The sequence below is a fragment of the Temnothorax nylanderi genome, unplaced genomic scaffold (genome assembly GCF_030848795.1).
Source record: "Temnothorax nylanderi isolate EJ_2023f unplaced genomic scaffold, tnyl_v1.0 TNYL_tig0148_pilon, whole genome shotgun sequence".
In the NCBI taxonomy this organism is placed as follows: domain Eukaryota; kingdom Metazoa; phylum Arthropoda; class Insecta; order Hymenoptera; family Formicidae; genus Temnothorax; species Temnothorax nylanderi.
Genome location: NW_027249210.1, coordinates 134257 through 157572, shown reverse-complemented (window position 1 = coordinate 157572; position 23316 = coordinate 134257). Strand labels below are relative to the sequence as shown.

The following is a 23316-nucleotide window of genomic DNA, read 5'->3' as shown; positions in this document are numbered from 1 at the left end:
CAGTCGAGACCGTTTCCGGCGGGTATCGTACTGTGAGTGTCGTCGACGCGTTGGTCGAATGTAAACCGACCGCAATGGCGATACCGTTACCGATTTTTAGCGCGGTTAGCACGCGAACGGGCTTGCGGATTCGAGCCGCAACGCTGCGTCTATGTGCACTTGCAAATTCGATATCTATGCTTTCTGCTACGAGACACCGATATTTAATTTCAAGTCTAGGCGACGAAAAAAGAGAATTCGCATAAAGATCTAGGCGATGAAGTTCAAAGCTAACAAAGATCTAGGCGGTGAAAAATGCAGATATATCTTATAAAGCATCAAAATTTGAGATAATTCTTAAATATTCTAGAATTCAAAATTCTAAGAATAAATAAATTATTTTAACTTCTTCTTTTTCTTTTGCGTTAATTAGAAGCTGAAATTCCTACTTAAAAAAAAATACAATTTTTCTCGAATTGCAAGAATGAAAAGGGGGATCAGCAATACCCTAATTGAGCGGAAAACGTCAGTCCCACCGGAGCCACCGCGACAATGGTGCCACGCTGCAATGTGTCTGTGAAATCCACGTCTGACACTTCCTCGGTGTTCATGGAATTCGAAACGGTATCGGTTATTTCGCTTCCGAACGACGTGGAAGTCGTAGTCGTCGTCGTCATTGTCGTGCTCTGCAGATTCTCGCCTGAATCGTTGGGGAAAATGAACGGAAGTAAGACATTGCAACTGACGTATGCGTTTCCTATCACACGCTTAAAGGCTACTTGATTATTGACTTAGCACGTGACCGATAATGAATAGAATAGAATAATCTTCAGACTATTACGATCGTCGAACTATTTCAGATTGAGATGTATCGTTATTATTTTTCGCGATTGCGAATAAAAAAAATAACTCTTTATCATAAATAAAATATCTGAAAAAGAAAATTTATCGCACCCCTTGTAATTTCTGAACGTCAATTAATCGGATTTACTTTAATTTATTAAATACCTTGCGCGTTTTTAGAAAAAGATTTAAAACTCTTAAATCGATTTAAATAGAGAACTGAGAATGTCTTTTATAATTCTCAGTTTCCTTATAATAAATCAAAACACCGATATACTGAGGCGAATTTGAATTAGGATAAATTTACGGCGACTTGGAATCCTCGTTTCCGAAAATATCGCGAGCGCAAATATTTTACGTGCATCGGTCTATATCTATCTCGTAAATAAACTGGCAGCGCGGTGCTGAATTCCGTAAGGTCTTACTCAGCTCCGTTCTCTCGACATCGCGATCGAAGGTACTCGCGGAGAGGACGATGGTGTTCGTAGCGGAGGTCGAGGGTTCATCGGGGTCGCCTACGGAGAAATAACTGGCGAGGTCTTGGTAAGATTCGCGCGTCCTTGCAGCATCCGCAGAATGATGCTCGGACCGATAATCCGAGGTATCGCTCTTCGCCGTATCTTGCTCGTTCAGCGTGGACGCTGACGAAGAGAGAATGTAAAAGGAATATTTATAAATACTTTTAAATGTATATTCCTTTAGAGGAAATGTAAAAAAAAAAGATACATCTCTTTTTGTTGACATCGAACGTGATATTTACCACTGCCAAGATTCGCGACCTCGTCGATTTTCTCGAGAACGCGCGGACGAATTTCGCAGTGATTCACGTTCCCTACTTCGGAATCGGTTTCCCTCTCACTCTTTGATTTCATAAAGCGCTTCAAAGGATTATGAAAGGTGGGCAGCTTCGATCTAATCTGTGCATTGTGTTCATTAGACGATGTTTCCTCCTGAACGTAAAACATACATTTCGCCCTTCCCTCGTGTCGCAAAGCCGATTAAGTTGTTTAATTAACCTTGTGTTAGCCGGCTTATATAATTATTTGCTCATCTAAGATGCACTTCAATCTTATCGTTGTACATTTATAAAGTTAAAGTATAAGTTACTTTCCGCAATTAATGCGATTGCAAAACAATAATTACACTATAATAAATAAGAAGTGAATTTTTACACTATTATGAGAATTTCCGTTTGATGAATAATATCACTCCTTTTTCATAGAGTCGAATAAGTCATGTGTAAAATATGCAACATAAGTATAAGAAAAACTTATATTAATTATGTAATAGAACGCCACAAAAGTTTATAACGCAGAACACGTACAGGATATTCCACGCTTCATGTCTTTCTCCTGTCAACCGTAAATTCTTCAAACATAGTTGGACTTTTATCTATAAAACTTTCAGCAACTTTAGCTGTATTTACACTGCTCTAAAGCGCAACGGTATAGATACCCAGTACGAGTATTGCACGTCAAATGTTTATTGGAATGTGACAGATAAGAAATAACAGCTAACTTTTGGATTGATATTGCAATATAAATCGCTTCGAATATAACAACGACCGAAACTTTCGATAAGTGCTCCGAAATATAACTGCTGTTTAGCCCGTCAAAATATTTTGATTCCTCTTAAAACATTTAGGTTCCTCTATTTTTTTCAATATTCTTTTATCGCGATCCCAAACATCATATTCTCACCTTCTGCTTCATTGCGGAGAATAGAGATTTCTTATCGGAATTTCTAGGATCGATATGATTAACGGGTGTATGATCCACGGGACCTCGCCGTTTCGGGGTATCCGAACTATTCGAGGCTTCCCTGTTTGTTGTATTACTCATATCTGAATCATATCGTCGATAAAAGAGGAGCAAATCAACGGTACAATCCTACTTATCAATTTGAACGTCGTACGTTTCGATATCGACCATTGCATCCGGTCGATCGGCTTTTGTTCATTATCAATTATAATGCGGATAAATTAAACGCATATATATTCATTATACGAGAGAGACAATAATGAGACTTTAAATTATAAAAAAAATAGCGGGATACATATCTTCTCGGAGTGTGCACGATTCACAATTTTTCACGGTAAAGCTTAGATAATAATGTTATATACGTAATATTTTACACATTTTTCAACGCAATAATTTCAAATGCAAAAGAGATTCGTTATTAAAACAGAATACTTATAGAGATATATTTTAATTTAAATGTAAAATTGCAATATAAACAAATTGGAAAACGTCTATCATTTGCATGGCAAATTAAACTGAATAACAAATAATATTTTTCAACGTGATAATTTCAAGCGAAAGAGAGACTCGACATCGTAAATTAGAATACTCGTTGGAATATATCTATTTTAATATCAACGAAGAATTGCAATATAATAAAAAAATTAAGAGACGTCTATAATTAAAGTCTTCATAAATAATAAGAATAAATATTCTAAAGCTCGTTGTTTATGACTGTCGCACGCATGATTATCGTGCAACTATAATTAAACGTCGTAGAATTCATGTTTATATTTTTTATTTTTATTTGTTTTCCTTTACGAGGAACGTTCCCGAAGTATTATCCGGTTCTCCATAACAAATAAACGATCAATAATTAAAAAAACTGCTTGTTGTTTTCAAATCTCGAGCAAAGTCGAAAATATTGAATCTTTCGATACCGAGAACGCGATAACCGAGCGACGGGCAAAGAAACGTCACAGTAGAAAACTGGACGCACACTCGACGAGAGATCGAGAAAAACGCGTTCGGGAAGGAGAATAATTATCTCACCTGATAGACGTAAGGCGTGCAGGGTACGTAGAATTCTCTGCTCATAATAGACGGGTCGCCTGCGGGCGGCGGTGAAGTCCAGCTGACGGGTCGTCCTTCGGCAAGTGTCAAAACGCCGGTGGCGCCATCTTGATCTCGCTCGGATCGGAGCGAGTCGTCGAACTGTCACGACGAGCAGGCGGCAGGATCACCGAATCCTAATTGCGGCCGCGCGGGCCATCCCTCGCCCGTTTTTTCGGGGTTCATGCACGCCGTGCGGCCGGATGCACGGTACACGCGTGTCACCCGTCACGTCGCGTCGCGTCGCGTCGCGTTACGTCACGGTCACCGTGTCGCGCCGCGACGTTCAGGTCGTTCGCGTCAGCGTCGTCGTTGGCGGACGTGCGACAACGACGGCGACGAGGACATCGACCATCGGGGATTCCCCGTCTCGACGCGCGCGCGGCTCACCAAAGCACACCCGGGGGGTACACACTGCATAAATATCACCTAACGACGTCGCCGGGTTCGTCGTCCCGACTCGATGATCATGGCGCACTCCTACGGTCGATCGGTCCCCGCGGGGGAGAAACCTAACCGTCGGCGGGATCGACGGCGCGTCTCCAAACGACTGGGCCCTCCTCGCTGTTCGTGTAAAAACGCGGCAGGCGGAACGACACACTCAAGCTCAATCACTACGCCATTTTCGTTGCGCGGCTTGCACCTCTCTCTCTCTCTCTCTTTCTTTCTTTCTTTCTTGCGCGCGCGCATGCCCCGCGACGTGCCACCGTACGTACGCGTTCGCTGACGAATGCCGACTGGCGGATCGCGAGAGCCGACCGGACCCGACGGCTGCCGAAGCGCGGCGGCGCCACCAACTTCACGTCGCTCGCGCCGCGCCGCCGCGCGCCGGCACGTTTTTGCTCCTTCGCTCCGCCGGTAAAAACCGAGCGCTCGCGAATAAACAATTTCTTTTACTATAATTAAACGATGAACAAATAATACCTCTCGCGTTTCATCGATATACTGTCTTCACGGTCGTTTCGTAAATAAATTTTCGACCTCTCTCGAAGGAAATTCTATCGCGTCTCGTAATAAATAAAATAAATTCCTTTTGTTTCAAAAAGCATTTTCAAACCGCTCTCAAGGCCTTTACTTTTCTCTATTACGTTAACGCCGTAAGGATCTCAAAAAAGATAATAATCTAGTAACGCAAGATCCGGGCGAGCAAAACGAACGGATCAAGGTTGCAAAATGCAAATCGGACTTTTCCTCGGCAATTTTTGCAGCGTGTGATTTCGCATTGTCGCGTGTCGGCGTATTTTCTCTCTTTGACTTTTTGAATTGATAATAGGTATCGCTTCTCTATCTGCGGCAAAACGAGCGAGAAATTGCTTGAGAGATATCGATACCTAAATTAAAGCGATACGTAACTTTTTCGGCTGAAATATTGGGTTTGAATGAAATAAGCAAATTAAATGTTTACGCGCAGCTTTACATGCAGGTGAGAATCCAATTAGGATCCGCGACGTGCGCGTGCGTTCCCGTTTCTGCATGGGTTTCCGAGCGGGTTTTCGCGCGGATTTTCGTGCGGATTTTCGCGCAGCAGGTAGGCACGCCGCGTCTCCCACAGGGGATGGACGTCGTGTCGAGACGCGGGTCGTCGCGACGCGGCGGTCGAAGGGACGAGGGATGCTTCCGCTTCCTCTCGGACTTGATGACGATGTTGCGCGGCAGCAGGATCTCGTCCCAGGGGATCTCGACGTCGTCGGACGGGCAGGTCTGCTCCTCCCTAGGCGGACGTATCTCTATCGGCCTCTCCAGGGCCAGGTCGGCCCAGGGTATCTCCACCGCGGAGTCGCAGGTCCCCGGGTCGTCCAACGTGCTCCGCAGGGTTTCCGTGATGAGCAAATCCTGCCACGGCAGCGCCATGGCGCCGGTGGACTCTCGCTTCTCGCCGCTGACGGTTTTCGTTTCAGCCTCGTCCGTTTCCCGATCGGCCGTCGAAGCCACGTCGGGAGACGCACGAATTCGCATGCCCGCCGTCGGCAGGGCGATGTCCCGCCAGGGTAGCTCGATCTTGGAGTCGCACAGCACGGACTCGTCCGAGAACTCGCGGCGAAGCGTCTGCATGTAGGGCTCGTGCCAGATCTCCTCTTCCGGATTGTACACGAAGACCTGTCTCTTTCTCTTGCAACGGTCTTTGATTCCGATCCTTTTTTTCCGATGCACGTACACCTTTATGCGACACGTGCACAACTGTTGCAGTCTGCTGCGGCCCACCGTGCCCGGCATAATCGCGACGAGTTCTCGACGTGGTCGTACTCGGCTTGTACTTGACGATTTGTGCCTTTTTTTTACTTTTCCAACCCCATGTTGCGAGAGTGAAGGGAACGATCGACGTGAACGTGGACGCGAGCAGCTTCGATAAACTTGTTTGTTTATTAGTCCAAACTCCAACGTTCATTGTTCTGAGCTATCAGGCGTCTAGCTCTAGCTTCTTTATAATCCATAGTGGAGTTGTACGGAAATTATATTATATCTACACATTAAATTATTCCATTTTTATTGTATTATTCGATTTTACTTTGTACCTTTATTTATATTTAGATCATTATTAAAATCTTATTTATCTTGATCAATTATTAGTTCAACGTTCATTAACCCTGAGCCTACCGACGATTTACATACGACTGTGACCATCTAGTTTTTTATTCAATCCATCCATAGTTGACTTATGCATAGAAATTATATTTTTCCATTTTTATCGTATTGTTCGATTTTATTTTGTATCCTTATTTATATTTAGATCATTATTTAAATTTTATATTTTGACTATATACATAATGTCATAGATGATTATGCGAATTGATTAAAACCCGTTAAAACCTAAATAGTCGCGTGTATGATTATGCGATGTTTTACATCGTAATATTACGAATATTATATACGACGGTTATAATTATATAATTATAGTTCAATTTCAAATGACAGGTCAATTTGTGCAATGAATATTCGCCGCGTTTCGTTACATCATACTACCTATAGATTTATCGAGAAGGCCTCGAGTGCCTCATTATCTTAAAGCTGCGAGCAACCTGTAACGTGCGAGATATTATCGCCTAATGTCTCAATAGCACAACGAGGAACGCAAGGACAATGCTAAACGTGTCTTTTCTAGAAGGAATTTTGTCTCAGTTTCGAGAAAACCGGTTGGAATCGTGACTAATGAGCAATGAAGGAACCATGCCATCGTGCATGTGACGCACGACGCACGTTGCATCGTATGATCGCGCGTGTTCATTGGGCTCGTCAGCGCAAATCAGAATTATCAGATCGTCGTCGTTTGAGGAGAGACAAAGTCGAGCGTTCTTGCCAATGTTTACCGATTGTTGCCTTCTCGCGAAACATATCTCGTCATGTCTCATCAAAAAGCGTGACAATATATCCGAGGCACGCTCGCGAGCATGAGTAATCTATAATTTGAAGCGTTCGCTACAATGACAAGCAATAAGTGGGCAAGGTCATTCCTCCGTCTAGCTTCGGCGTACCGAGTACCGAGAGACATCTCGAGCGCTTAAAACGCCGCTATACGAGAGCGGACAACCGGGAGGGAAAAAATATTTTATTCGCACTTTCCAATTCCGTCATTCCGACGCTTCCCTCTGCACGCGCGCTTCATCCCGGCCCGGGGCGGGGGATCGTTCGCGACCTTACTTTCGACGCACCGGGTATATACGGAGATACACCACGGTGCGCGACGTTGCGCGTTGCGCGTGTCGGAACCCGGAACAGGATCGTCCCGCCGCGCCATCTGTCGGCGGTGGCGCGGGGGCGCTGGGAATTCGCTGATTGCCGATAAAAGGAAATCCACGGTGGCCCCCCTCCCGGGTTCGCGAGTTCGAGAGGCCGCGTTCGCGACGAGTGTGTCCACGAGGAAGCAACGCCGAATAAAAGTACGATCGACGCCCGTATTTTGCCGTCCGCGAGATCCGTCGCGCGGGCATCCCCCCCGGGGTTTTCGTTGTGACGCATCGCGAATTGCTCGCCGTCGCGCGGAGATCGCGGACAGCGCCGCGCTTGACCAGCGCAGTCCGGGCTACGTTTAGAAGGCAGCCATCTTGCAATCCCTAATCAAAGATCCACGGCAAGCGGGGTATCGCTGTCTGGTATTGCGGCCAGTTAATATCAACACACAGTTCGTCAAATGGCTTTAAAGCGAATTAATAAGGTACGTGGAGCCAGGTCGGCGTTCGTGCTGCGTCGACGACGCGGCCGGGCGTTGTCGTGCGCCGCGTCCGGCCGTACGCCCCCTTAACGATCTCTCTCTATCTCTCTCTCTCTCTCACTCACTCTTTCACTCTCTTTCTCTCTCTCGCTCTCTCTCGCTCTTTCTGTCGCCCTCGCCGAGCCTGGTGTGCGAAACAGTGTGTGCGAACGCCTGGGAAGAATCCAAGCCTGGCCCGCGTCAGCGGGGCCATCCTCGCCGTCGCCGTCGCCGATCGTCGACCATCGTGCCACGACGAGATGGCGGCCGCGCGCCGTGCGCATCTAGGAGCCATGCGAACTGCGAACCCGTCCCTCGACGCCCTGCGCCAGCCGGGCTCGGACGTGGGTGACAGTGAGAAACCCGGACGGATTTTGTGTTGCTCGTACTCCGCAAGATCTCCGGAAGTAACGCACGTTTACCGTGCTCCGCGCGTGTCGCCGACGTACGCGTCGAGCGCGTAGATTGTCCTCGCGGATCCTCCCTCTTGGTGCTCTTCGCTGGTCTTTTGTGCCTTTACCTCGTGGTGCCAGCGACTACTTTGTTCTCGAGTGGTTTGTCGTGAAAGCCTCGCGATGCGTATTGTAGTAGAGTAAAGTGGAGTCATTTGACATGGTGCATCTCCACGATGTGAGTGCCAATAATGTTTGATTTGTCGTTATAACGTACAGAATGGACTATGACACGGAGCAAGATTGAAGATCATGATTTACACGAGCGAGGCTGGAAAGTCCAGCGAAAAGCTATGGCTTTTATTTCATCTTAATCATCTATAGTATTGCAATAATATTAATAACAATAAGAGTATGAGAATACGATTGTGGAATTGTATGATACTTGAACAATGTAATATGCTATAATTAGATTTTGTCTTTGTTATAAAGATGTTATAGATAAGATTGCAAACAACAAAAAACTTTGTCTCCGAAACTTCCATTATTTTGCAGTAATATCTCATTTTCAATGACTATATATAAATATATATATGTATGAATTATCTAGAAGGCTCTATATCTATTGTCAAGAGAATGTCGAATTGTGTATATATATATATATATATATGTTTATAAATACCAAAGTTACTTATAGAATTATGGTACGATATATGATTGGAATTGTTGCAGTAGAATATATTGGAAATTAAATTAGGCTCTATTTATGTTAAATATAAATCTCTATTCAGGTTAATTAAAATAATTGTAATCAGATATGTGCTATATTATTTTTATAAATCTAGAGATATCAACAGATATTTTATTATGTACAAAATGTTTTAATTTTTGTAACGCTATTATCTGTGTTTATAATTACAGGAACTTCAGGACCTTGGTAGAGATCCGCCAGCACAATGCTCGGCTGGACCTGTAGGAGATGATTGTAAGTATTAAGTTTGCAATAAATACTTAGAATAAAATAAATAGTATAAAAATGTTATAGTTAAGTTATACATTACAAACTTAAAGCTACAGCTTTATTTTAATTTTTCATTTGGATATGAATTATAGGAAGAACTAATTATCAACGTACCATAAAAAAGTAGATGTATAAGGTATATCATAGGGTCTGTTTTCTATTGCTGCATTCGACAAGTGTACATATACATTAGGCCTGTTTGTGTTGCTTACACTTTTTACATTTAGAATCCTCGCTTTCTTTCTCTCCAGCGTCCGAATATATATTTATCTCGATTTAAAAACTTTTAGGGATTTCAAGCAACACGAACAAACCTATTGAAGCGTGAGAAACGTACATATGAAACTCTCACGCTTTAGTGTATGTATAGTTCTTGAACTAGTGCAGTTAGTGTAGCAATAGAAAACAGACCTATAATTTAATAACAGTTTGCATGTAAATTTAACCTAATATTTTTCCAGTATTCCACTGGCAGGCAACAATCATGGGACCAGTAAGTGATACATCTTTATGCAAATTTTTAACATTTTTTTTCTGTATAAGAATTTCTTCATATAAATTATTAATATATAATATTTCTTTATATCTTATTGAAATGTGATAAAAAGCTATTGAATTGTTGGTGATTATACATTATATACTTTGCACTTTTTATGCTATAACAATTTTTTAGTAGATTGCTAATAAATATATGGCCATCAAGCAAGAGTTGATACATAGAGTTTTATTATAGAATAATTATGTAACATATTGTATATATTAATTTCATTTTTCTCTTACAGCCTGACAGTCCGTATCAAGGAGGGGTATTTTTCTTAACAATACACTTTCCAACAGATTACCCGTTTAAACCACCTAAGGTACGTCACGTTGTACAGGCAAAATTTTTAATTATATATTGCAGCAGTAGAAGATACAAAAAATATCCATCACAAATAATTATTTTGTTTATTTACAGGTCGCATTCACGACTAGAATTTATCATCCCAATATCAACAGTAATGGAAGTATTTGTCTGGATATCTTACGATCTCAATGGTCTCCTGCACTCACTATATCAAAGGGTACGTATTCTATGTAATGTGCATTTGGAAAAATATATTTTGTATCAATTAAACATTATTAACCTTATCGATTACTTTCCAGTGTTACTGTCAATATGCTCTTTGCTGTGCGATCCAAATCCAGATGACCCACTGGTACCAGAAATAGCCAGGATATACAAAACTGACAGGGAGAAGTATAATGAATTGGCACGTGAATGGACGCGCAAGTATGCCATGTGATGCGCCAATCTCCACTGACTTCAACATCCAAACACCACCAAGAAACAGCCCCAGCCTATTGCCACTTACGCATCAGCACCGATTGAAATTAGCTATGGCTCGTATACTTTTAAACTTAAGCCGGTAATCGGGCCCGAGGAATCCTCAGGCAAACGTGATCGATCTGAACTTCTCGCGGTTCAGGAAGTCCGCGGATAGTTAAAATGTTGCCGCAATGGCAATCGAGGCAATTTTGAAGGTGGTCACCCAGCATTATATATATATACCGAATCAGACAACACATCCGCTTTGTTTTTCATAAATAAAAAAAATGGAAGTAACATATAGGAGAGTGAAAGTAGGATTTGTATTTAAATCTAATAGATTGGTTTCTAATTATTGTGCTTATAATAATTGTAACATTACGATACCTACTTTCTTCAGTGAAAACTGAAAACTTTGAACTGACAGCACATCGATTGTTAGTCTTAACGCAAGTGAGCAATGTTTGCCCGTCCCTTGAAACGATGTGGTCACTCTTTTGTAAGACTGGGCTATATATATATAAATATTACTGAAACTGTACGTGTATGCTTTGTCCAATTATTAAAATTCCTTATACCTGACAAATTCTACGAGTAACTCGAAAAATCTGTGCTTTTGGTTCCTGTGTGTGTGTGTAGTAATTTAATTATGCATATCGTTAATCGGCAAGTGGCAACCGTGCAACTTTAAGTAATCGGAAGCATCTGCAAACACTGGACAAAAGATTATCTGATAGCCTGGAGTATGGTCTGCGGTTTTCGCGGGTCTGCGAGGTTCGCTACGTAATTTATTGGAAGCATGCAGTGTCACCCTTTTCGGCTTTACGCTGATACGGGAAGCAGTCGATGGGTCATTTCATCGATAAGTGATGCGAGGGAGAGGAATTCCGATTATTTAAATTTATATACGGGTCGCGTTATAAATTAGGCGACAAATATGTCGACAGCGCGAGGAGATCGCCACTGGATTGCTAAAATCTCGGCGACTCGTCTCGTATTATAGTGCATGAATGCACGCTATTAAGTTATGCGTCGCGTTCTGCGAATCAGGAATTCGCGCTACTTCGTCGTTCATCGCGACGCTATTTTACTCGCATCAATACTTTTACCGCTGTTTTGCGTGCAGATGTTTCTTTAAGCAGCGATTTTTTTTAATTATTATTTAGTTTCCGTGACCAGATGTTTTTCCTTTTATCCACAATATAAACGTACACTTGCGACGCGCGACCGTACTGTCCATTGCTGGACGAACGATAGACTTAAATACAATCTGTTATTTAAACGTTGCAATTACGATACTGTATCCTCAATATATTGTGGCTGTAAGGGTAAAGCGATGTGATTACATATTATTTCATAAAAATCTAGCTATATACAAAATGAACAAAATGTGTCGTTAAATTGCGAAATGTCATTCAGCGCGATAGTTCGTTTAAGAATATATGAAACTACATAATTGCACTGTTTGATGGTGCTAGAAGTGTGTTTTTGGCTTCTAATCATAGATAAAATCTGATACGTCATTTAAAAAAGAAAGATTACGATTACTTAATTAGTGCGTAAGTAAAAACGAATTTGTCTTGCGAACCATGTGTAAAGCGCGCGTTAGTGCGAAACGTCTCGATGTAATCGGTGCTTAAATATGGCAAGCTGATGGGGCGACTAAAGGAACCTAGAGAAGACAAATCGATTAGTATGTAATGCGGCGACCCGTTGTTTACGCCGACCTTGTCTCATACGACCGTGTATCTGTAATTTAATTACGAGTAAAACGCGTCGAATCTGGTATTTAAAAGTTATAGCCCTCGAGAAAAAAAAACAATTGATCATCGTTCACTCTCTAGTAGAAGATGACTATTCATGTGTATAATTAATTATTACTACCGCAATAATGAACATTTTTAATAACTTATCTTGTGTACATTTTAGCATTAGCCCTTTATATAATAAAGTCCACATGATGATAAGGTAAAGCATCGAATTTTTCTTTTCTTTTCCTCGCGCGGCCGGCGATGAAATCTGAGTGTGCGGATGATAAGCGGATAGGATCGTGATACAGTGGTCACGTTTCGCGTTAATCGCGTTATATAGCCATCAGAGTTCCTATCGTACAAGCCGCGTAACTGAAAATTCGTGCTGATAGCTGCAAAATTACTATCGTATCAACGTGGATCTCTCATTCGAAAGTGGCCTTAGCCCAAGCGTCTTTCCCAATTCTTCAACGTCACCGATGTGACCTACGTGAAAGTAACGCGAGATCGACTCGCGCTTCTGAAGATTTTATTACACACGGTCGTCGCGCTTTCGACGAAGAAACTTTTTCGCGCTCGAAAGCGATGGAGATTGAATTGATCCAAAATTGTAATTGTAAATCGAGATTAGTTTAAATAGGAAAGTAAGGTGTATAAATGTCTGGCCACGCGATTAACGACACGTTAAATTGAGAAATTACTACTCAGGAATAATTTCATGCAGGAAAGATTATGCAGAATTTATAGATTAAATTTATTAATTACGTATACGTATCATGTCACACGTAATGATTTGATATATGTATTAGATAAAGCTGATAAAAGCTGAGCTGCTCCAAAAAAAGAATCATATGTAATCATGCTATATCTCATTCGAAGCTATTGCGAGATGTGTCGCGGTATCGAAGGACACCCGGCGATTCGGCCGATCACGAATCCACGGAGAACCGGACGAGCGCTCGGCGTCCGAGCAGTGAAAGTACCAGCGAGATACCCCCCTTTGTGTCTCGAGTACGGGGGGGACCGTTGATCCCCGAGCATGTGCTCTTCATGCGGGACGTATGTACATCGGGAGCGACCCTGGCTAGTCGCCGTCATCTTCGTCGTCGCCGCCGCCACCACCACCACCGCCGCCGCCGCCGCCGTCGCTTCGCAATCTGACGCTCACTGCCAGTCCAGTGTTCTGCTCGGCGCGCTCGGTGCGGTCGATGAAATCGCGTTGCGGTCCGATACGCCGCGGAGAGATTCGCACACGTGAAGAGGTGCGCCAATGCGTCGGTAAGCGCAAAGCCCGACGCCCGACCAAGAGACGTCGATGACTCTCCGTTTCCTCGACCGTCCGCAGAACCGTCGATCGCCGCTCCACGAGGTACGTGATTACTCGGATACCGCTCGTTGAAGCGTCATCCGAAAGCGGAAAGCGAAGCTCAAGTGTTAACGATAAAAATAAACATGCTAATTATTGTATCGACCGGTATCATCGAACGAGACACGTGTCGCTTTTTACAATATTTATGAAGAAGATAATTGTATTAACTGTAGATATTTATCAAAAGATATATATATATATAAGGTAGTTTTATCTTTTTAAATATCGCTGATGCAAAGATAAATTAAGTCTTTTTCTGTATAACACGATCAGATACGCGAACAGGTGATACCCCATTTGCATTGGGAGAACCCGCGTCTTCGCCCAAATCTCGCACGCATTTAAAGTGCATTCTGGAGCGAGGCTAATTGAATAAAGACAAATGAATCTCGCACCAAAGTTAGCACCGCATCGTTTCGCTCGATAAATTCAATGTCATCTTACTTTCGACGTGGCTTTACTATAGGCATACTGCAGGTAGTGGGACTTTGTCCTGCAAACTAGGAGAAGAGATGGTAATCGCGTTTGCTAAGGAAGTTTAATAACTGACGTCTTTACGGGTCATTAGCTTGACCTACTGAATAGTGATATATATACGTGGTATACATATCGAAATGTGCGACCACAGTCACATTTACTTAATTCATTATCATTTAATGAATTGGAGATTCAACTCATATAATAAGATTAATATGCAATTAATTAAAGATGTAGAATTAATCTTTCGACTTCTTAATAAAGGACAAAGGTAATTGTTATATATAAGCAATTATATTTTTAAAATTAATGCGTACGTATTTATTTATATTTAATGTAATTTTATCAACAAAATTTATTGATTCGATGAATGAGTATTACACTAATCAATTCATTAAAGTGCAGAATTTTATTATATGATATCGTTCGCCTTTGTTCTTAATTGTTCGCACGATGATAATGCTATTATCCATTGTATAGCAATTTATGCAATTACTCCTTTCGTATCAACAAAAAGATAAGTACGCCAATTAATTTTATCTATCAACACAATGCGCTGTGTTTATGGCAACATTTCAATAATTGCGCAATTATAGATACACATTATAGAAACCTTCCTTCCTATTACTTCCGTAAAAAACACAATATTGAAATTATTAATTATTTAGTTGTTCATCACATATTCATTTATTTACGATGTCAAAAACACGTTATTCACGTTATTCTAGTCACGAGTTACGGTAAATCTATTTATCCTTTTGCACAGAATAAATTAAAGATGTAAAAAACTAGCTGACTGCACATTGGTCTACCTGTGTAACTCTCGGCCGTATTCAATGTAAATTATCACTTTCGTGTATTGATTTAATATATTTATTTTATTATAAATCGAGTCATTATTATGTGGCAATAAAATATATCAGTAAAATCAATATCAAACACCATGATATGGAAAGGGCAGCAATTTCGGGATTATACAAATCGTTACGCGAACATGCCGCCAGTTACTTCCTGCTCGTATATATAATGGTGAAAATATAATCTGTGCAACAGTACTTTTCATCGGGTGCAAACGTACGATCTGAACGGATTCCAAAGTGCGCCTTCGACTTTCTCGTAGATTAGACGTAGTCGCGTGATGAAGAGAGAGTGAACAGAAATCTCCTCCTCTCACACGGAGTCCAGATAAAAAGGCAACTAGGACGTCGCGATTCTCCGGAGCAAGCTTTTTCGCTCCTAACACGCTACCCGCGTGTTGCGTGCGTTAATGTGAATATAATCCCGTTTCTTATTTTCTAATAATAACGACTAGAAATTCGTAAAATATCGGCCCGAATATTCTTTTCGGCTCAACCGCGAGATTTCTAATCGGTCGATTTCGCGTGGCGCTCGAAAGTTAAGCGCTTCCACGATTTTTCTCTTGCGCAGCCCTCGCGCAGTTTTTGCCCCTTAACTACCGCTTAACTAACAATAAGTAACGATATACTGACTCTTTATGCGGCTGCAAATAAAATTCACTTCCAATTTAGACGGCGTCACGTAAGAAAGCATTCCGCTACTTACGACGGTTACTGCTTGTTTTCCGTACGCACGCGGCAATCTCCTTTCTCGAGAAAGTTACGTATATATCGACGTCACCTTACATATCAAACTCGTATTTCTAGTCGGAGGTCTATGAAAAGTATATGAGCATTGTCTTGATGAATAAAAATTTTACTCTTATATTTATCTCTTCGTTAATACGCAAGTAGTATAATTGCGCCAATTACCGTACGATACAATGGATCGCTTGTCATCGTACGAACCATTAAGATTAAAAACGAACGATATCGCATAATATAATTCCCGCTGTATGTATATATAGCGAATTGATGAAAGATTAAGGAACTTTCTAGGCGAGGAAAAGTCGGAATGTTAAAAAAAAAATGTTTCCTCCCCTAATAGGAATAACTTAAAGTTTATCGCATTTATGTTTCTTTTCTATAGATATCTAATAGCGTGTATCAAAAAGTTGTAATTACGTCCGGAGTTAAGAAGTTGCTAATTCATGACGAAGACCGTGAAAAACTGCTACCTCACGACGGAGATCATCGTGAAATTCCTGCAAAATTAATATTTAAATGTATTTCTTTTTACGTATACTTTATATACGTATACCTCCACATATCTCTTCGAGGTATGCAGAGGTTTTGTATGTAATTAACCTTCCCGAGTTTAACCATTTGAATACATTCTATATAACGAGTCTTTGAAATTCTACACATCGTACGTCAAATGAAAATTATATACGCTAGATCAGGTCTCGTTTGACAGTAATGTTATCGCGGATAACACGATGAACGGTTGTCTCCAATCTTTCTATCGTTATGTCTTTCAGGAAGCAGGTGCTGCACAAAAGGTCTACGCCGTTTGAATGATGAAACTACTTGCAGGCGTAGAGGAGGTTAGCGACCACTGTGAAAAAGAGACTAATAATGGCCAACTGCACAACAATAATAGTCATGAAAAGCAATCTGCGGCAGAATTGGCGCAAGAAGCGAACAAGCCGCTCGTCAACAAGGTCAGTCAACGTGTGCATACCCGACATCTTCATCGTGTCAAACGAGATTCTCTAAATTCAAAACAGATTAAAATTATTAATTAAGACTCAAGAATAAATTTTAAGGAGAGGAAATTAAAAATGAAAGCGTAATAAAATGCCGAGTGATTATGCGGTTCGTCATGGGATTAGTAAATAACAAATCTTATATGCGTATCACTGCAGATAACGATGATGAAAGACTTTCGCGATAATTTCCTCGGATAAAATCGACAATTTGATTCCGGAAGTAACAGCTCCACGCAAAGGACACTGTAAAGTTGACATGCTCCATTTCTTGTTGAAGTCATCTAGCCGCTTCCGCTTTTTCCGAGACCAAGACACGCGACTACGACTTTCTGGGTTACGCGATAAATTCTGTAATTTTACATTTCTCCTTTTCTCGTGTACGTCACGAGGATTAACAGGATTTTTCCGTCAAGTTAGAGATTAACAAATTAAGTCTGTTTTGCAAAAATGCATCCATCATTTGCAGCTTCCGATAATAAGCGATTAACGATCTGTTCGGGCATAATACGTAAATTGACTGTTAATCGTCCGACGAGTGCTCATTATAAGGCAAAAGTATACATTGTTTTCTGTTTTATATCTCAACGAAAAATCTGAAATCTTGTAATTGTATCTCAACTTGAAATCTGACATTATTTGCTGATTATTCTTCATTTTTCGCGATACTCGCACTAATCGCGGTCAATATTGCTTCGTGCTGGCGTAGCAACGAGAATCGATTTCACTAGCTGCAAACTTACGACACGAGAGGAAAACGGATGGCGTAAACTTGACACACTCGGATGAAAGGCAGGTCCCGTTGCGGCCTACTTACCGCATTCGCGTATCTGTGAAAGATATATAGTATGAACGAAACTCTTCTTGTCTACATCCTCGTCTCGTGTAGGCTCTTTCCGAGTCATTAGGAGCGCAATCTACATGCATTGAATTCACTTGTCAATCCCCTTTCATATAGAAAATAACTTTCTACCTTGCGGGTATCAACTAGTGATAAAACTATACTTTGTACTTTAACACAGTGTCACACTTAAAGTTACATTAACAATTAGAATTTATGTGTCAAATAGATATTTGTAAGACATATAGAAATAAAGCTTGTAACAAATATTTTAATATTAGAAAGTTGAATATTTTATAATTTACTCTTTGTGCGATTAATTAATCTTTTTCTTAATTTTATATTAAATTAATTTTATTTTAAATATTAAATTGTTTTTAATTATCATAAAGATACAATTGAAAGTGGTGAAATTTTTAAGCCACGAGAACTTTAATTTTAACATGGGCAACGTTTTCTCTTTCTAATAATTATACCAAATTAAAAAGGAGAATTCATCGCATCGTAAAGTCACATCATTCCATTGTTGCTGTGGCAAGTTTACATCGCTGAGGAATATAACAAACGAAAGCGATGAAAGCACTTCGTATTGTTCAGAATACTCCAAGTGCAATAAAACGTCATTGCGCGGACTTCTTATGTAAGTGACTTATGCACTTATGATTGAAGTTTAAATTCAACAGTTACTTGCACGAAACAAAAGTGTCATTTTTTCCCGTTCAGTTGTATTCCGTTATATAAGCAGACTGCAATTTTTTCACATGACTATTTCAAAAGAACGTATCAGTATGTTAGAATATATTAGAGAGAGAGAGAAAGAGAAAGAGGTGGAATAATCAATAATTTAAAAAATATATTAAAATTTATATAATTAATATTTTTTAAAATTAAATTCGATACTTTAATGTTTAAATAGTGTTTTTTTTCAGTTTGGTCTTTAATACTAACAAAGAAGATTCACGGTTTTTTATATAATATTGCAATATTGAATACTCTATCCGGATAACATAAAAATTTAAAAAGTACCGTGCAAATATCTAAAATTTTAACTATTCTTTTTTAGACTTTTGTGTTTGGATACGTTTAATTTGTTTTGACTTTCTGTCTTGAAATAGATATGCGGCGATTCGACAGCCAAGAAGGAAATTACACCAGAGGGGGAAGAAAAGCTGAGACGTTTGCTACGGTTCGAGGAGGCACCTGAATTCCTTCAGCACAATCCCTACATACGGCGTGGCTATCGAGGCTCCCTGACCACCAAACTATGTCTCGAGAGGTTGAGTTTAACATTCCTCAACGCATTTGCGATAAACGAACTCCGAATATCTCGGAGATAATAAACGTATTGTCCGACAGCGTGCGCTTCTTCACGAAAATATTGCGTGTTTCAGCATATTTTGGTGGACGAACGAGACCGTGAACATATGGAGCCACATCTTTGGCTGGATGCTCTTCTTTGGTCTGACCTTATATGATCTCTGTCTACTGAACATTCACGCGCCGTTTGGCGACAAACTGATTGTGTCCTTGCTGCTTCTCTGTTTTCAGGTATTGAAATCTGTAAAAACTTGGCAGCGTGCGATACACGTGATTTGTTAAAATATAATAAAGTAAATAAATGAAACTGTTTTTAGATATGCATGATCCTGTCGTCCGTGTATCACACGTTCTCGTGCCGAAGCGAGAGAGATTACTGGTGCTTCCTATCCTTCGACTTATTCGGTATTGCCTTGAGCATGCTGTCGATATATATGTCGGGGGTCTACTATGCCTTTTGGTGTCACAAGGTGAAGAAAACATCGATTTCTCTAGCTATAATTTCAGCGACTCTACGTCATACGAAGCTTATACGAAGAAAATTTTCATATTTGTGTTTATGTACACGCGACAGTTTGCGTTTCGAGAGCCTACAGAAATAATTAAAGCGTTTTCCGGTATACTCGTGTCAATGCGATCGATAAATCAAATCGGCCTCGAATCCGTGAATCTTTTACAGGAGCTGCAGCGGTTTTACCTCATAACCGTGCTCGCGATCTTCATTTTCGCGATGATACTGCAAATACCGAGACTGAACATCAATAGCAACGTTAAGCTGGCCGTATTCGTGAGCTGGGCGATATATGGCGTGCTGCCAACGCTGCATTGGACCTTTGCGATGGGTGGCTTTGATAACCCGATCGTTAAAATGCTCATTCCGAGGGTGATAGGAATGTACATTATTAACGCGATAGCATTCGCGTTCTATATGCTCAAGATACCCGAACGTTTTTATCCAGGTAATTGTGGACGATTACCGCTCTCGTTACCATAACGATGTTCCTTGCTTCATACTGTACTCAGTACTGAATAATGGTATAATTGCACATTGTTGTTGAATAAACGTTGACAATATACGACGTTTCCTATAGGCTGGGTGGACTACGTCGGCTCGTCACATCAATGGTGGCACGCGTTGGTCGTGCTAGCCCTCTATTATTGGCACAACACTGGAATGCTTTACGTGGAATACAGAATGAATCACGGATGTCCGAGCAGTGCGGCATTATGACATACGGATTCCGGCGACCAGCCAGGTACGCGTGATAATGGTCGTAACTCTACGCCAGTTGTGACTGATGGTGACACTGATACTGTAAATCATATTACGTTTTCGCAATATCGAGTATGACCGTTGCTGTATGACCGTCGCGGCGTCGGTTGTGCCTAGAAATATCTAAGATGTTTCAAGTATAATGCCAGAGTGACAAAAATTCTAAACATCCATCTATTTTTTGATAAAAAAACATAAAAGTTAAAAATATTGCGCGTGTGCATACATATAGCCAGGAAAGTTTTTCAAAACATTTCTAATTTATTAATTACGATTTAGTTAAAACTACCGAATTACTGAGACGAATCTGAGATTTAGGATTGCAAACATTTTGTTGCAGAATCCGTTCTCGCCATGGATTGCGCATGCATGATGAAGACGGGTGCTTGGTCGTCGTGGACCGCGGAACCGCCGTTTTATAGTGTTTTGAAGAATACGTCTTGCGAGATACAAAATCCACTGCGTGTTTACGCGCATCGATAGTCGCGACACGTACACCTTTAGGAAATACATGCGACGTTCTGGATGGAAAGAGACTCGCCGTGGATGTATAAGCCACGATATTCCGCAGCTCTATTTATATTTATTCGATATCACTATTTATATTTGTTTCGTGACAGCTAGTTTTATCCTAAATGTTTTTTATTTCCTGATCTTTAATTCTAGCAGGACTAAATACAAAACTAATTAATATTAAATATTTTTAGTATCGCTAGAAAAAAGCGTTCTTTCAACTTAATCCCGGATTGAAAAATTTTTTAGATTTATAAACAAATTTAATCAACTAAAATCCATAAAGAAACGAACAAATTTTTAACAACGACAACACGAAGGATGAATATTTCGTAACCATTTCCTGCTGGGATCAATGCGACTCTTTGTTTTTAGAAATATATTTCTATAAGAGCTGTTTCTTTTTTATTACGTTCCAAGGAGACTGGGGATTTTAAACTGTTCGATATATAGACTATAATGAATTTAGTGTTTTTCGCGACACTTTTTTTGGTGAACGATATTAGAAATATCGGGACGTGGGTTTTTATCTCTGGCACAAAAGTGTGTCTTTCCATCGTCGTTTCACTATTTTGTGAACGATATTACAAATATCAGGTCTTGGGTTTTCATTTCTGATGCAAAAGTAAGTCTTTCCATCGTTTCCGGTGAAGAATTGCTGATATCTGTGATAATGTTAACGAGATATCGGCGATTGATTAATCAAAGCGCTCTACGACATTGATGGCTGCTTTTACAACGCGGTCAAAGTCGGGATATTAGGTAACTTTGCAAATTCCCATTACACTTCCGGCGTATATACATATTTTGTAATTCGTGCGCAGAAATATGAGGCTTACATACCAAACGATATCAAACACAATACGTATATTAAAATTCTTGACTGATTCCAACATGTATGCCGCGTTCTAGAGCGGTCCTTACACAATATACATCATTGCATATAAATAAACAGTTAGGTGTTAATAACTGTAACGTTGAAACAATGTTGTTCCCTAAATCGTTGAATAAGAAAAATAAATATTTTATTTATAAATAAGAGCATTTTCCTTCCTTTATATCTAATCATTTGTACAAACACAATCATTTTTTATGTATAATTGCTCCATTAATCATTATTTTTAATTATTTATTAAATTAGCAACAAGAGAGAGAGAGAGAGAGAGAGAGAGAGAGAGAGAGAGAGAGAGAGAGAGAGAGAGAGAGAGAGAGAGAGAGAGAGAGAGAGAGAGAGAGAGAGAGAGAGAGAGAAATATTATTATCTATTGAGCAGGTTCCATTGAACATTTACCTTCGCGATCTGTAATCTTCTAATTCGTATGATATACCAGAATAACCATCAGACTATTCTACTCACCCGATACAGGCCGTTGAACTTTCGATCTCGCCGCGAGATGGCGCCATCGCCCTCCTCACGAAATTCAAACGTACGGCAGTTCGTGCGAGCGGTGGGTGCGAGTCGTAAACCGCGCGCGTACTTCTCGCGCTGTTCGCCGCAAGATTATCTTGATCTTTCGCGAGAGATTCGTCGGAAATACCGCAGAAATCGGGATTCCCGGCAGCGCGTATCAGGTATGTGACAAATATGCAATGTGATATATCCAACTCGCGTGCGTTTCTGACGCGGCAAGTTGCGTTTCGCCGGAACGAGCATCGGGGAGTCTCGTTCCGCCATTACCGGCTTTTGAGATTTTGCGTTAATCACTCCGCTGACTCCGCTGCGTAGCGTAAAGTTTCAATTTCGATCGCTACTTTAAGATCATCGTACATTCGATACGTGAGAGTCGCGTAATATCGCAATTATAATATATGTCTGAAATCACGTATTACTCCGTGATTTCCGTATATTACTCCGATATGAAGGTACATATGGAATCGAGATTTAATATCGGTGTAAATTCGCCGAGTTTCCAACGCTGCGAGTATGCGAGAAAGGACCTTCTTAGACGTCGCGTTTCATTTATTCACGAATGAGCATAAGGATCATCATCGCAAACGTTTGGTATCTAAATTCTAAATCTAACTCGGCGACATTATACCGATGTTAATCCTACTTGTATCCTTGATGCATGAAATAGAACTTTACTTCGAAATAGCCGAAATAATTAATTTAATTCCTCACGGCAATACTTCGGCAATACGGTTAATATTTCCTCTATTTCTGACTGTTTTTCTTTTATATAGCAATAAATTATTTTATATAGCAATCACTCTGACGCAGAGTTGGAAAATAATTTTAGAAATAAAGTATTTCCTCAATTAAACTCGAGCGATATAGATATAATAATAATACAAAATTTCTTATTTGAGTTGTAATTATTTAATTCTTGGTTTAATTTGTAACTAAAAAATTTTATCCTGTGAGATTAATTTACAAGATTATAAAGTCTATATATTATTTTTAAAAAAACGAACAATTGTGTAACGATTTTTAAAAGCGTAGTACGCTAACAAACAAATCAGTGCAAATTATTTTTTAAAATTACAAAATTTTTTAAATCGCTGTTTTTCAAAATCTATAATTTGCGGTTTAAGTTTACGTCATTCCCGATTGATCGCTAAACAATCGTATCGATAAAGTACTTATT

General features: G+C 40.3%; 4 protein-coding genes across 8 annotated transcripts in view; 2 read left to right on the top strand and 2 right to left on the bottom strand.

Annotated features, from left to right (window-relative positions):
- The window catches only part of Jvl (javelin-like), a 57564-nt gene extending 53138 nt beyond the window's left edge, over positions 1–4426 (bottom strand). For both annotated transcript variants that reach the window (XM_071714871.1, XM_071714872.1), the window contains exon 1: positions 3615–4426. In XM_071714871.1, coding sequence (XP_071570972.1) covers positions 3615–3659 — 45 coding nt within the window. In that variant the 5' untranslated portion in view covers positions 3660–4426. The remainder of the gene's footprint in view (positions 1–3614) is intronic.
- A 661-nt stretch (positions 4427–5087) lies between these two features.
- Positions 5088–5944, bottom strand: LOC139777453 (uncharacterized). Its single transcript, XM_071714875.1, has one exon. The coding sequence runs from the start codon at positions 5886–5888 to the stop codon at positions 5088–5090; it is 801 nt and encodes a 266-aa protein (XP_071570976.1). The 5' UTR covers positions 5889–5944.
- A 1511-nt stretch (positions 5945–7455) lies between these two features.
- On the top strand, positions 7456–11123 carry Eff (ubiquitin-conjugating enzyme E2 eff). 2 transcript variants are annotated; one of them, XM_071714869.1, is made up of 6 exons: positions 7456–7824; positions 9174–9237; positions 9735–9766; positions 10056–10133; positions 10232–10337; positions 10420–11123. In XM_071714869.1, exons 1-6 carry the CDS (start codon positions 7801–7803, stop codon positions 10557–10559), a joined length of 444 nt encoding a protein of 147 aa, XP_071570970.1. In that variant the 5' UTR covers positions 7456–7800; the 3' UTR covers positions 10560–11123. The 2 variants fall into 2 exon arrangements, with proteins under 2 accessions (XP_071570970.1, XP_071570971.1); XM_071714870.1 differs by lacking the exon at positions 7456–7824 and adding an exon at positions 8071–8490.
- Positions 11124–13382: 2259 nt separating this feature from the next.
- On the top strand, positions 13383–21767 carry LOC139777448 (progestin and adipoQ receptor family member 3). Of its 3 annotated transcripts, XM_071714866.1 has the most exons (9): positions 13386–13702; positions 16166–16355; positions 16557–16739; positions 18741–18901; positions 19017–19173; positions 19260–19412; positions 19622–19901; positions 20034–20198; positions 20556–21767. In XM_071714866.1, the coding sequence occupies exons 3-8, from the start codon at positions 16593–16595 to the stop codon at positions 20171–20173; spliced, it is 1038 nt and encodes a 345-aa protein (XP_071570967.1). In that variant the 5' UTR covers positions 13386–13702; positions 16166–16355; positions 16557–16592; the 3' UTR covers positions 20174–20198; positions 20556–21767. The 3 variants fall into 3 exon arrangements, with proteins under 3 accessions (XP_071570969.1, XP_071570967.1, XP_071570966.1); XM_071714865.1 differs by lacking the exon at positions 16166–16355 and having other exon boundaries at positions 13388–13702; XM_071714868.1 differs by lacking the exons at positions 16166–16355; positions 16557–16739 and having other exon boundaries at positions 13383–13702.
- Positions 21768–23316: the final 1549 nt, after the last annotated feature.

Excerpts from the sequence above, each read along its gene's own strand:
- LOC139777453 (XM_071714875.1), bottom strand. The coding sequence starts at position 5,888 with ATGCCGGGCACGGTGGGCCGCAGCAGACTGCAACAGTTGTGCACGTGT.
- Eff (XM_071714869.1), top strand. The coding sequence starts at position 7,801 with ATGGCTTTAAAGCGAATTAATAAG. Across the intron at positions 9,238-9,734 it reads TGGACCTGTAGGAGATGATT|TATTCCACTGGCAGGCAACA; the intron begins GTAAGTATTAAG and ends ATATTTTTCCAG. Across the intron at positions 9,767-10,055 it reads AGGCAACAATCATGGGACCA|CCTGACAGTCCGTATCAAGG; the intron begins GTAAGTGATACA and ends TTTCTCTTACAG.
- LOC139777448 (XM_071714866.1), top strand. The coding sequence starts at position 16,593 with ATGATGAAACTACTTGCAGGCGTAGAGGAGGTTAGCGACCACTGTGAA. Across the intron at positions 16,740-18,740 it reads ACAAGCCGCTCGTCAACAAG|ATATGCGGCGATTCGACAGC; the intron begins GTCAGTCAACGT and ends GTCTTGAAATAG. Across the intron at positions 19,174-19,259 it reads TGCTGCTTCTCTGTTTTCAG|ATATGCATGATCCTGTCGTC; the intron begins GTATTGAAATCT and ends AACTGTTTTTAG.